Source organism: Chiloscyllium plagiosum, unplaced genomic scaffold, assembly GCF_037043375.1.
Source record: "Chiloscyllium plagiosum isolate Xiang-an unplaced genomic scaffold, Cpla_swu_hap1 HiC_scaffold_29, whole genome shotgun sequence".
Lineage (NCBI taxonomy): Eukaryota > Metazoa > Chordata > Chondrichthyes > Orectolobiformes > Hemiscylliidae > Chiloscyllium > Chiloscyllium plagiosum.
Genome location: NW_028270167.1, coordinates 23052795 through 23067490, shown reverse-complemented (window position 1 = coordinate 23067490; position 14696 = coordinate 23052795). Strand labels below are relative to the sequence as shown.

At 39.3% G+C, this 14696-nt stretch overlaps 1 protein-coding gene and 1 long non-coding RNA gene across 3 annotated transcripts in view; one reads left to right on the top strand and one right to left on the bottom strand.

The window, feature by feature from the left end:
* The window catches only part of igsf9bb (immunoglobulin superfamily, member 9Bb), a 651679-nt gene that overhangs the window by 56686 nt on the left and 580297 nt on the right, over positions 1–14696 (bottom strand). The window contains exon 12 of one of the 2 annotated variants that reach the window (XM_043676763.2): positions 14172–14295. In XM_043676763.2, the coding sequence (XP_043532698.1) occupies positions 14172–14295 (124 nt within the window). The remainder of the gene's footprint in view (positions 1–14171; positions 14296–14696) is intronic. The other variant, XM_043676764.2, reaches the window with a different exon arrangement.
* The window catches only part of LOC148142269 (uncharacterized), a 50941-nt gene that overhangs the window by 31109 nt on the left and 5136 nt on the right, over positions 1–14696 (top strand). The window lies entirely within an intron of this gene.

The following is a 14696-nucleotide window of genomic DNA, read 5'->3' as shown; positions in this document are numbered from 1 at the left end:
AATAAACAGATTTAGGTTGTTCTTGTGCATTTATTTACTTTTCAATGAATATATTTTTAAAAATATTTCATTGCCTATGGGATACTTTCAAATACAGTGAGGACACAGAGATGCTATATAAATACAAATTATATTATCTCATCAAGCTAAGTTTGTTTGCCAGTTTGAAGGAACCTGGTTTGCCTTGACTTTAAGACCATATTCTCCAGAGGTTAGGCAGTGCAGCATGTTGAATGAGCTCTGCACAATGGCAGGAGGTAGCTCACATTCATACAGCACTCATGATCCTGAAGTGCTGTGTATTTTGTTCTTCTTCTTGTCTCCTCTATCTGAAGGCAGGTCCTTGGTGATTATTTGCTAACCTGGTTTAATTGCATGAAATTTATTGGGACACTTAGTAAAATAAAAGAAGGACATTGTTTTAAGGAGGGAGATGGAGAAGCAGGAGGCATGTTCTCAGAACATAAGAACACAAGAAATAGGAGCAGGAGTAGACTTTCTGACCCATCAAGACTGTTCTGCCATTCAATAAAATCATGGCAGATATTTTTGTGGACTAAGCTGCACTTATTCACCCGCTTGGCCTCAAAAATACTTTTGTTCTTCTGTTATGATCACTTGACCAAAATTCCCAAGATCTCAAACTGGAGTGCAATTCTAGTACTCAGGCAAAATAAATGAGTGTATGGCATTAAATGTAACCAGTGTGTAGGATCCTCCCAGTGACTAACAATTGTACAAAAAAACCTTGGCAAAAGGTCTCTTCTGTATGTTCACTTCAGCAACACTGTTCATTTATTCTTTATAAATCTTGGGTCAAGGTTTAGTTACAAGTGCACTGAGAAATGTTTCCCTGAAGTATTTATGAAATTCTGATTACAGGAAAATGCAAATTTCTTTGCATTTTGAGCTGGAATGATTTATATTAATGGTTCCTGATAAGCAGAATGATGTTAACACTCAGGAAACAGTGTTTAATAAGTGCAGAAGAAAAGCAAATTAAAACTATAAGGATATTAACTAGAAGTGGTGTTTCCATTTTAATACATTTTCCATTTGAAACAGTGCTTAGAAATAACTACAGTAAAATCTTTTGTATCTCCCTGAACTCCTCCATTTTTATGAGGCTGCCTTTCAAATCTGCTGTTCAAGGATTTTTTGAAATTACAGTATATTTTCAAATTCAGTGGAAAGCACTCTCACTGCAGACAAACCCTGTCCTTTGTACTGACTGCTGTGAAAGTCATTACGTGAATAGCCTCCCAATCAGCGGCAGCTTTGGCAATTTCTATTTTAGCTAAATTAGATTGAGAAAAGATGTAGTAGGTTTCTTCAACCTTTGAGCAAGGCCTTGGTCGATAAACTACATCATTAATACAGTGACACCATGAACGACAAGGACTTGTTACTGATCCACAGTTAGTTATTCTGATAAATGACAATTAATGCTTGAAGGTAGATATTTGATTAACTAAAATAATGCTTGCACTCCAGAAAATATTTACATGCACTTTCTTTTATTTCAAACAGAGTAGTTCGAAGTCAGACTCTACAAACCTATTTTGTGTTGCAGAAGGTACTCATTTACTGGCACTTTGTCTAATCTACAATTATGATCTGTCTGCAAGGGCTCATAATTTTCCCTTCAATTTACAGTTCTCCTGCCCTGCAAATGTTACACTTCCAGCAGCCTCTTTTAACAGTGTATTGAGCAAACCACGGGGATCTGTAAGTACAGGTTAGAAAAGCTGCTGTGTGCTAAATTGAATGATTGAGGCATGTTGGTTTTGAAGTTGGATGACTGTACTTCAGTTGAAAGAAACTGGAGTTGATTCAAGTACGTAGCATAAAAGAGAATTGGAAATATACTCGAGAAAGGAATATGCAAAGCTATGGGAAAAGAGCAGGCATGAATGGGACTAGTTGGTTAGCACTTTGAAACAACTAGCATGTACATTGAATGGCCTCTTTTGTGCCAATTGATTTTATGATCCATACAAGATATAAAAGCTCCACTTACCTTTTGCATTGAGTGATTATGTGAAAAGAAATGTGCATTTATATCGCACTATTTCCACCTCATAATCAATGAAGAATATTTGCAAGTTAAGTCATTCTCATAATAGAGGTAGAACAATGGTTTAATCTTAACCTAACTCCTTCTTCCTTCAATGGAAAACCTGAGGGATTGGGTTATTAGACCATTACACCCTCTGCCTGTTCGTAGACAGAGAACTTGGCAGAGGCTTATGGGTGGCTGATCTGATGTCACCTGAAAGATAATGAGAAAATTATCCTCTGAAAGGTATTGATGCATTTATATAGGTTGTGAATGTATTTGGCATTTTCACCTTTTCAATGGAAAATGCTATTGTCAGAAAGTGGCTCCTGTCTCATGATTTTTTGGACTTTTTCCAAGGAAAATCAGGGACTGTTTTAACAGTGGTTTGCAGTGATGAGTGCACAAATGGACTCTTCAATGTTTTGTCACCTGGCCTAACACCCACTCTCTTCCTCCCTTTCAACACCATGACCCTGACCAGTCACCTCCCATTTACAGAGGCAGGTACAGTTCAAAGCATCAGCATATCATCTGAATAACAGTGGACATAGAGCTGAAAAAAGGTGCAATGAATCTTTTCCAATGTCAGAATGTAATGTGCACAGAGCTGTAGTTCAGAAAGGGCAGTGTCAATTTGTACCATAGCCAGTAGCACGATGGCATGTATTAGTTCATATTTTGGGACATGATTATTTATGTTTATCTGCATTCTGCCTTAAGTAGTATAAGAAAAAAAATATTTCGGGTGGCACTCCATGTCACTGAAGATATCTGTGCTGCGTTTGTTATGGTACAACTGGAGTCAGTGTTCCTGTGACAACATTATATTAAAGGACACTATAAAAAGACTTTCCTCATCAGTGGTTGTGTGCCCTCAATAATCCTGCAGCTTTTCATCTGATTTCACCTTCATGCACTGTCTGTTAGCAATTAATATGTCCATAGTACTGTGCATTTTGACAGGCACAGCTCACCTTCAGATATTGGACAGTCTGAGTACAATGCCATAAATTTAAATGCGTGTTTCAGTAGCCATTTCCTTAGAGCCCAATTCTGTCAAACCAGCCAGTTTTCATTGTATTCACTTCTCTGACCTACTTCTCTGCATATTAAACACAGCCTGGTTGAGCGCAACATTGCCTTGTGCTCAACTTTCAGCTGTAATAGTAAACTGTCTAAGCACTAACAGCCCCAAGATATCTTATTATTCATCTACATCTGGAAGTCAATAAATCTGATGCATATAAATGAGAATTTGACCAAAGCAGGGACTGACTCTTACTTAAACCCAGCGCTGAAACAGTAAAAATATCCCATATTTACTTTCATGCAAAATATGGAAGGAAAAATTGAGTTTTGATTTGGATGTGCATTTAGGTAGATCAAGATTACCACTTTGTATAGCTGAGCAAACTTCATTGACAAGATTTTAATTCTACTCGCAGAAGATCAGGTCACGAAAATGACACTCAGGCATTTCCTGCTGCATTCCCAGAGCATTTCACGCCTACTGCCACTTTAACTGAGTAGGTTTCAGACGGGTCAAGGCCACCTGCCACTCATGTTAGGAACTGGTAAAGGGAAGACAAGAAAATGTTCTATTCTTGCTGTCAAAGTGGAAAGCCTCACACTTGCTCATATTATACTTCACCTTGTGAGCTTTGCACAGCTTGTGTTCCCACCTAGTTTTGCATTATGAACAAACACAGTTACATTACTGCTGTTAGTCTCCTTGTCCAAGTCATTAATATTGATTGGTGACCCCAGCACTGATCCTTCCAGCACTCCACTAGTCACAGCCTGCCTGCTTGCCATGTCTCACTTCTCCCTATTCTTTTCTTCCTGTCCATTAACCATTCCTTTGTCCATACAAATATATTGATCTAACTCAAACTGTTAACTTGTATATTAACATTTTGTGAGCTACTTTATTAAATGTTTTCTGCACATCTATCTATAAGTTCCTTTTTATCAACCTTACAAGTTGGATCCCCGAAAATTCTAATAAATCTATCAAACATGATTTTTCTTTCTTAAGCCCATGCCAACTCTGCCTGAGAAAACCACAGAATATAATCAGGTCCACATCAGTTGACAGATATCATTCAGCTTACAAATCTACAAAGGTTAGAGGCAGGCCAGAAAAGTGGGCCGATCAGCAATGACTGAATATAAAAGGAGAAATTTGAGTACGAGAGAAAGCTAGGTAGAATTATGAAAATAGACAGTGAGAGTTTCAACCAGTAATTAAAATGACAAGAGTAACTAAAGTGAGTGTTAGTCTTCTCAAGAGTGAACCTAGAGAAATAATAATGAAAACAGGGAAATAAGCAAAACAATTGAATACTTAATTAGGATCTGTTTTCACTGTAGAAATGCTGTGGGGGGTGGGGGGTCTTGATAATATGGATAGCTTGTATTCCAAGCTGTTGAAGAAGCCAGGCAGGAAGTAATAACTGGAAATTAAAATAGAAATAGCTGGAAAAGTTCAGCAGGTCTGACAGCTCTGTGAAGAGATATCAGACTTCATGTTTTGAGTCTAATGACCCTTCCTCAGAACTGATGGTAGCGAGGAAAGTGTCAGTTTTCATGCAGAAGATAGGGTGGGGGGAGGGGTAAGAAATAAACAATAAGTAGGGATGGAGCCCAAAAAAAGAGAATAACAATTGGACAGACAAAGGAGTGGATAACGACTTGGATGGGAGGGTGAAGAGCTGTTAATGGGGACTGTTAGTGGCTAACAATGGGAAATAATAACTGTTTTGATCATCACTACATATTGGTGTGGGATAAAAGGATTGGGGATTGTTAAATGTTGTATCATTGTTCAAAAGAGTTAGGCCAATTAGTTACAATCTCGTCAATTTGATGTCAGTGGTAGGGAAATAGAATCAATTCTGAGAGACATGATAAACTGTCACTTGGAAAGTTGGGGACCAATCGGGGAATATTACGTATCATTAACTTGATGGAATTTTTGAGGCAGTAACAAGAAGCGAAGATAAGGGTAATACAGTTGATGTTGTCTACATGGATTTTACTAAGGCATTTGACAAGGTCTCACATAGCAGACTGGTCAGAAAAGTAAAAGCCCATGAGGTACTTATAGTGAATTGGAACCAAAATTGGTTCAGTGACAAGAAACAAAGGATAATGGTTGATGTCTGTTTCTGCATCTGGAAAACATCTTCTAGTGGTGTTCTATGGGACTCATTGTTGGGTCCTTTGCTGTGTATTGCATGCATTAATGATTTGAATTTATGTATGGGAGGTATTGTTGGGAAATTTGCAGATGACACAAATGCTGGCCATAGAGTTGACAATGAAGAGGATACCTGTCGACTCCTGACACCAATATTTTGGTTCAGTGGAAGGAAAAGTAGCAAATAGAATTCACTTCAGAGAAATGTGAGAAGATGCATTTGGGGAGAGTGAAAAAGTGAAGGAATACACAATAAACAGGAGGATAATGAATATGAGTGGAAGTGAGAACCCCTGGGGTGCATGTCTACACGCCCTTGGAAATGGCAGTACAGGTAGATGAAGTGGTAGAGAAAGCACGTGTATGATGATACTGCTCCTTTAACAAGGTTATGTTTTCCTTGGTTTTTTTAAAGAAGGATTGTAAAAGTCAAAAGTTCCAATTTGGCCGCAATAAGGGATTTTGCTAATGGCTAACAGATACTGCCCAAGGCAACAATCAGGGAAAAGGTTTCTAGGATTTTTTAAAATCCTCTGTACAATGAAAAGGTAGTGGCCAATCCTCCCAGTTCAGGAGACTTTTTCTGGTTTGTTTTGGATTTTAGCAATTGAGGTGGTACAGTGGCTCAGTGGTTAACACTGCTGCTTCACAGCACCAGGGTCCCAGGTTCAATTCCACACTTGGGAGACTGTCTGTGTGGAGTTTGCACATTCTCCCTGTGTTTGTGTGGGTTTCCTCTGGCTGCTCTGGACAGTGAAGAAGGTTACCTCAGATTACAATGGAATCTTGATCAGATGGGCCAATGGACTGAGAAGTAGCAGATAGAATTTAATTTAGATAAATGCAAGGTGCTGCATTTTGGGAAAGCAAATCTTAGTAGGACTTATACACTTAATGGTAAGGGCCTAGTGAGTGTTGCTGAACAAAGAGACTTGGAATGCAGGTTCATAGCTCCTTGAAATTGGAGTCACAGATAGATAAGATAGTGAAGAAGGCATTTGGTATACTTTCCTTTATTGGTCAGAGTATTGAATGCAGGAGTTGGGAGGTCATGTTGCGGCTGTACAGGACATTTGTTAGGCCACATTTGGAATACTGCGTGCGATTCTGCTCTCCTTCCTATTGGAAAGATGTTGTGAAACTTAAAAGGGTTCAGAAACAATTTACAAGGATGTTGCCAGGGTTGGAGGATTTGAGCTATAAGGTGAGGTTGAATAGACTGGGGCTGTTTTCCCTGGAGTGTTGGAGGCTGAGGGGTGACCATATAGAGGTTTATGAAATCATGACAGGCATGGATAGGATAAATAGGACTCTTCCCTGGGGTGGGAGAGTCCAGAACTAGAGGGAATAGGTTTAGGGTGAGAGGAGTAAGATATAAAAGGGACCTAAGGGGTAACCTTTTCAAGCAGAGGGTGGTACATGTACAGAATGAGTTGCCAGAGGAAGTGGTGGAGACTAGTATAATTGCAACATTTAAAAGGTATCAGGATGGGTGTATGAATAGGAAGGGTTTGGAGGATATGGGCTGGGTACTGGCAGGTGGGACTAGATTGGGTTGGAATATCTGGTCAGCATGGATGGGTTGGACCGAAGGGTCTGTATCCCTGCTGAACATCTCTATGACTCTATGACTTTATAACTGTGGATGTTGGAAATCTGAAACAAAAACAGAAACATGGACTCTGCTTTCTCTCCACAAATGCTATCAGACCTGTTCAGCAATTTCTGTTTTTGTTTTTCAAGAATATTGCCAGGGTTTGTAAACTGTAGTTATGAGAAAATTTTTGATAGACTCGAGGTGTTTCTCCTCAGAGGACTTCTGAAATACTTGGAAACCTTGGACGCTCACCCATGTTCTTGGTCATGTTGAAGCAGTTTCATGAAAATCAATGTGAACCAGTCAAACACAACAGCAAACCTTGAATCCTTTTAGAATCTCCAATGGCATGAAACAGGGATGTGTATTGGTCCTGACTTTATTCACCATCATTTTTAGCCTGATGCAACAGCAGGCAATTGACGATCTTAAGGTGGGAGTTTACAAATGCTTCTGACTGATGGGAGTCCTTTCAACCTCAGGTTCATACAAAGCTACAACAAAACTTCATGGACCAATGTCAGTGGGAAATGAAGGCCATGGATTCTGATTCCTGGAGATGTTACACTGGGAGTACTACAGACATCTTTGAGACTGAGCATAGAATCAGCATAAATTAGAAATGGAACAAGAACAATAGATCCAAATGTCCCCAGCAGTGAGTACGGTTTCACTTGCACTGACTGTGGGAGAATCTGCTGGTCATGGATAGGCCTGACCCACCAGCAGTGGGCTTGCAACTGATGAATAAAATATTCCTAAAATCTTATTCCACAAAGAAATACTAAGAGAGAGAGAGTTTTCCTTAGTACAGAGGAGACTGAGCAGTGACTTATTTGGGATGTATAAAATTACATGGGGGCTAGATAGAGTGGACAAGAAAGACTTGTTCTCTCTAGCTGTAAGGTCAGTTATTAGAGAGCACAGATTTAAGGTGATTGGTAGAAGGATTACAGGAATCAAGAGGAAAATCGTCTTCACCTGGATGGTGATGGGTATTTCAACTTCACAGCCTGGTTTAGTGGTGGAGGCAGAAATCCCAATTCATTTCAAAGGTATCTGGATCTGAACCTGAAGCTCTGTCAGCTGCAAGCCTGCAGATCAATGCAGATACATTCAGTTGAATGGCTTCTTCCTGTGTCATAAATTTGCTATGATGCCTTGGATAAAGGGAGGATGTTTCCCTTTGTTGGGGACACGGTTTAAAATGACTTTTCCCTTTAATGACAGAAAAGATGAGAACATTTTTCACTGAGAGGATCTTAAATCTCTGGAACTCTCTTCTTCAGAGAACAGTGGAAACTGGATCTTTGAACTTATCCATGGCTGAGTTTGATAAATTTTCAATAGACAAGGGAGACCAAGATTGTGAGGAACAGATTAGATAGTGGCGATCAGATATCAATCTGATCAGGCATCATTGTATTGAATGATGGAGAAGGCTCAAATGGCCTATTTCCATTCTTAAGTCTTATGTTCCTAATTATGGGCACATAAACATAGTTCATCGTCTCTTTCTAATAGAAGATTGCGCATTGATATGATCAAGGAGTTTCCAATGCTAAAGGTATTTGAATGGGTAGCTGAAGAGAATCCATTTCTTCTTGTGGGGTTTCAAGAATGAGGGGGTCACAGGTTTTAAAGATAAGCCAGATCATTAGACAGTATATCAGGAAGTTTTTTCACATAAATAGATGTAGAAATCTGCCATCCATTCCCGTAAGAGCTGTGAACACCGGGAATAATAAAACGTTCAAGTTGTCGCTCGATAGATTTTTGTTAGTAGGGAAATCAGGAGGCTAAATTAGTACGTAGAATTAATAAGTAAATGGAGTTGAGACATAGATTAGCACAGCAGTATGAGGTGCTGATTGGCCTCCTATTTTGATGTTCCTCCATTGATTTTAATGCTAGTAGTAGCATTTGATATTAAATCTTTTCCCAAGTCCCTTAATCCAGTGTAAATCATTCTCTATTCAGTTTTATTACTTTTTTTTGGTTTCCTTTATAGATTGTCCGATGGTTAATAAACTCCACTTAAAGGAAAGATGATTGCACCGTAAGATGAAAGTAACAAACTAACACACCCCTTTACCCTGACCTACTGCCTTCTTGTCGTTACTCAAAGTGAGACAGTTTCACAAAACACTTAGTATTCCGGAGCTTTCTGCAATTTGATCCAGAATATAATCTTCTGCTGACTCACGAGTGAAAACTTACCACTGTTATCATCTGACTACGTGGGTACTCCATCATGACAGGACCAACATATGTTACGACACTGATTTGTGTAGGTTTGACTAGCACTATTTTTCAAATGCAATCTATATACAGTATCTGTGTTGGCACACAGGGACATCATCAACTTTAGGCTGTCATGCCTCATTACTGTTGGGGTGAGGTTCTGACACATCTCAAGGCTCAAGAATTTTACCTGTGCTAAAATGTCTTCTCTCCTAGTGTGACCCAGTTATCTCTATGAATCAATCTGCTTTTGTACTCAAACACTTGGTCTCTGTTTTAAAAGGTGACCATCCCTATGTAGTAAGTTAAATGCCTCCCCTTAAGTTTTGTTTAGTGATTTGATTATATGGTCATAGAGTCATAGAAATGTACAGCACAGAAACAGACCCATCGGTCCAACTCGACCATGATGACTCGTCCTTGCCTTTCCAAATACATGTAAATCCTATCCCTCAGGATTCTCTCCAACAACTTGCCCACCACTAACGTCATACTCATCGGTCTAAAGTTCCCTGGCTTATCCTTACCACTTTCTTAAATATGGCACCATGTTTGCCAATCTCCAGTCTTCCGGCACCTCACCTGTGACTATCGATGACACAAATATCTCAGCACGGGGCCCAGCAATCACTCCCCTAGCTTCCCACAGAGTTCTAGGGTACACCTGACCAGGTCCTGGGGATTTATCCATCCTTATGCATTTCAAGACATTCAGCACTTCCTCTTCTGTAATATGAACAATTTTCAAGATGTCACCACCTATTTCTCTTCCTTGTATATCTTCCATGTCCTTCTCCACAGTAAATACTGATGCAAAATACTAGTTTAGTATCTCACCCATCTCTTGCGGCACCACACAAAGGCTGCCTTGCTGATCTTTGAGGGGCTCTATTCTCTCCCTAGTTACCCTTTTGTCCTTATTGTATTTGTAAAAACCTATAGGCTTCGCCTTAACCCTATTTGCCAAAGGTATCTCAAGTCCCCTTTTTGCCTTCCTGATTTCCCTCTTAAATATACTCCTACTGCCTTTATACTCTTCTACGGATTCACTCGATCTATCCTGTCTATACCTGACATATGCTTCCTTCTTTTTCTTAACCAAACCCTCAATGTCTCCAGTCATCCAGCATTCCTTACATCTACCAGCCTTTCCTTTCACCCTAACAGGAAATACTGACTCTGGATTCTCATTATCTCATTTCTGAAGGCTTCCCATCACCAAGCATGATTGAAATTTTAAACACTTTCCTGAAAAGTGCAACTGATGCTCGGTCAATTTAAAGGATATGGAGAAAAGCCAGGCATGTGGAGTTACTTTGTAGATCAGCCATGATCTCATTGAAAGGCCAGAACAGGCTCACGTGGTAAAATGGCTGATTCCAGGTCCCACTTTCAAAGGCTAATTGACGTTTTAATTCTATTTTGATTAGATTAGATTACTTACAGTGTGGAAACAGGTCCTTCGGCCCAACAAGTCCACACTAACCCACTGAAGCACAACCCACCCATTTACCCCTTAACCTAACACTACGGGCAATTTTACCATGGCCAGTTTTCCTGACCTGCACATCTTTGGACTGTGGGAGGAAACCAGAGCACACCCACACAGACACAGGGAGAATGTGCAAACTCCACACAGTCAGTCACCTAAGGCGAAAATTGAACCCAAGTCTCTAGCACTGTGAGGTAGCAGTGCGAACCACTGTGCCACCATGCCACCCAAATTATTAGTCTTGTTTCTGTAATCCCTAATTCCCTTGTCAACAGGAATCCACCGATTAAGGAAGAATTTGTCATGATTTCAACCAGGATCTTCCAAGGATCGCAAGTTAAACCCAATTCCAGAGTTCTCAAGACACTTGGGTGTTCTTCCACTAACATAGTTGATGGCCCTGATGTGCTGTCTAGTGAATTAGGTTTAATTGCTTTCAACTCCAGCTCAAAGTGCAAACCAACATAATGATCCAAATTGACAGATATTTGGGTAATTTCAACACATCATCAAATTGCATAATCCTTTGCCACAGATTTGACTCATAAAATCTAGAATACATAGCCAACCCTTTATTAATATCTATTCTGAACAACAAAGAGTTTCTATTCTTTTGTTCATTCATAGAAAGTGGACATTGCTCGTCAGGCCAACATTTATTGCCCATCCTAACTGGCCAGGGGGCAGTAAAAATGCAATCATATCGCTGTGGGTCTGGAGTCACATGTAGACCAGATCAGGTAAGGATGATGGATTTTCTTCTCTTAAGGGGATTAGTGAATCAGATTGGTCTTTCTGACAATCAACAACAATTTCCTGGTCATTTGACTGTTAATTTCAGATTTTCTTACATTGAATTCAAATTCCACCAATGGCCATAGCAAGACTTGAACCCAGGTAACCAGAACATTACTAGGTCACTGGAGTCCAGCAATAATACCACAAAGCCATTGCCTCCTCTAAGTGTCCTATCGCCGGTTAACAGGTTAACATTTCATTAAACATCAAATGGGTTCTTCACGGAAAAAAAAATTACAATGCCTTTCTTGTGAAGTATATGTGGAATCAGAGCATACTATAGTATTGAATGAAGGGCTTCAGCCCACCATTTCTGTGCTCGTTCTTGGAACTTGTTTTCCAATTAATTTCATTTTCCCTGCTTTTTCCCAGTAATCTTGCAAATGTTTCCACTTCAAGCATTTACCCAATTCCCTTTTTAAGTTACTGTTAAATTGGTTTTCACCAACATTGTAGGCAGCACATCAAATCATTATCATTTGCTGCCCATGCAATACAATGTTGAAAGTAACCAAATCCTCTTCAATTTAAACATTATAGCTGACGGGAGATGTTCACCCCAAAGATCTGGGTTAGATTGGAAGACTATGCCCTTGTTGTAATTGGGATATGCTTCCACCGGACCCCACCATCCCCCTAAAAAAGTCCTGGCCAGCTAAAGGAAGTTGCATTTTTAACATGCGTTCAGTGTAAAATGTTGTACAGCACTCAGAAAATAACTAAAAGGAAAAAGACAGGTTTAAAATGGCAGTCAAGTGAACTTTACATAAATCTTGATCATTAATATGTTAAAGTGATCAGTGTGATATCCAATTATTATTAACCTAAGAAATCTCAAGCTTACACTGAAGTAACTGCTTTGTGGCAATGTTAAACATAGCAATTTAAGGTATGCATAGCCACGTGCTTTATGTTAAGCAGAACAGGATAATTATGAAACTGAAATGTTAGCCATCACTGACCTCAAGTCTGGCAAGATGCATGATGAATGGAGTGCAGAATTATCCTTACATTATCTGAACAATGGTCCCATTACTTCACTTGAACTTTCTCCATGGAATTAACCCACTTTCTTTATTACTCGTGTTGCGAATTTACAAACTATTAGATTCACATTAGTAGCTGAAACTATAGGCAGTGGGTGTACTGTACATGTAATAGCCAAAAGAGGAAGAAAAGTACTATTTCATTGGCAGTGCTGAGTCTAAAAAGTTAATTGTATTTGCTAAATTAGTTGATGAGCATTAAAAATTGACAGATATGAAAAGACTATCAAGCTGCCCCAAAATATTGATAATTTGTTTTAGGAAAACGTTTGATCCTGAAAGTTCTTTCTTAAAGGAGATGGTGAATACTTTCTACTCTGTGGTCATTATTTAATATGTTTTAATACTTTGAACAATACATAGATGTTGATATCCACCAGTAGTGGCCAACAAAATGACCTCCTCAGTACTCCTTGCAGATTCTTTGACATTGTTACTGTATATGTGTGAAACACGGTGCTAATTTAAAACAGGACAAAGTTAAAATCAGCAGTTCATACCTGAAATGTTAACCCAATCTCCCATTTTTCCACAGATGCTGCCTGACCTGCTCAGCACTTCCAGTATTTTCCGTTGCTTAAAATCTGGATGCTTCAACTGATTGTATTCTGATACCTTTAAGCTTCTCTATTGGTGGCTTGCTGACATTCACAGTCCTTTGTTGCTGAGCACAACATATCTTGTTATCAAAGCTCTTTTACAAAGACAAAGACAGAATAGAAAGTGCTGTCTTCAGTATGAGGTGAATTGTTTGTTGCTCATTCTAACTGGGACCATACAAAGCAAAAACCGGATTCCCATCTTTTGTTAAATATCAAACATTTTTGGATCTCATGGAATGTTTAGAATTCATGTTACCCAGACATTTAGCAAGTTTTTATTTCTAACAGACTGCAATATGGTCTGTCTGGGTTGAGTATACACCATGTCAGGCTACATAAATGTAATTTACCCTGGTCAGCATGGACGTTTTTTAAAACAAAGACCCTATGTCAGTTGTTTTCTTGTACGGGAACAAACAAATCAGGAATTTCGGTGGAGGGAATATTTTCTTTCGCACTTACATTCAATAGCACTGTGGACATATGATTATGATACAGCTATGGAGTGACATGAGTAATGTGAGCTTCAGCTCAGACAATCTCTTCTCATGACTGGCATTTTCTTTATGTTGCTCATACATCTGTCCACTGACTCATGGTACATTGCAAGATATTATTGTTAGAAAAAAACTTGCAACAATGGAGTGGCCCTATGTTTGTCACAGGGCGTCTAGATCTTTTGTAATGGCATATCAAGGATCAATTGTGCATGAAACAGGCGGTAATAATAATTAAGTGGCAAAGCACTGTCCTTTTATCTCCAAGATCAAGGTTTGAATCTAGCCTATGCAATGGGGATACAAGCTGTTGACTGTTCTCAAGTCACAATGAGTGTGTATAGTTTCATTGTAACAAGTTTTAAAAACCTCTACTCTACTATGAGCATAACCTGACTCAACCAGAAAGGAATGATAAAGAACAAATGAAATGTCAAGACAGTTAGTCAGCCCAAAAAACTATTGAACCAGCACAGCCTGGTTGCTCTAAAGCAACAGCCTGCAGCCAAACAACTGCCAAGCGATAACAGCAGAGCAAATCATTATAGGAAGCCTAATGCATACAAAACATTCATTTAAGCAAAGAATTGAGAAGGAACGAGCGGAAGCAAAGCATGCTAGGATGACTCACACAGGGCCATACCAGACTGTGAATGTCTGCTCATATCCACCATCATAACCTGGGTCCCAGGAGGCATTAGCAGAGGTCATCGTGGCTGTGACTCTAACATTGGTTGGAGCATGTGGACTTGTGCCTGCAAAAAGGAGAAAAAAAATTACAGCTTAGTTGTTACATAGTTATAGAATTTTGTCTGCAAAATCCATCGGCGTAACATGAATAATACATGATTCCAGTACAGAGCTCACTCTTTTCTAGACCTCTAATTGAGAAATGAAGGATACATTTCATTAAAAGGAAATAAAGCAGAAGGTTAAGAATTAAAAGGGAAGTTCAGAAGAATCTTTGCACTGAGAATAAATAACTTTTGGAATAACGTACCAGAGCAAGCCTTTGTGATAAAGATTTAGATTTTCTGATGGTGGCTCAGTGGTTAATATCACTACCTCACAGCACCAGGGACTCAGCCTTGGCTAACTGTGTGGTGTTTGAACATTCTCTCTGTGTTTGCGTGGGTTTCCTCCAGGTGCTACGGTT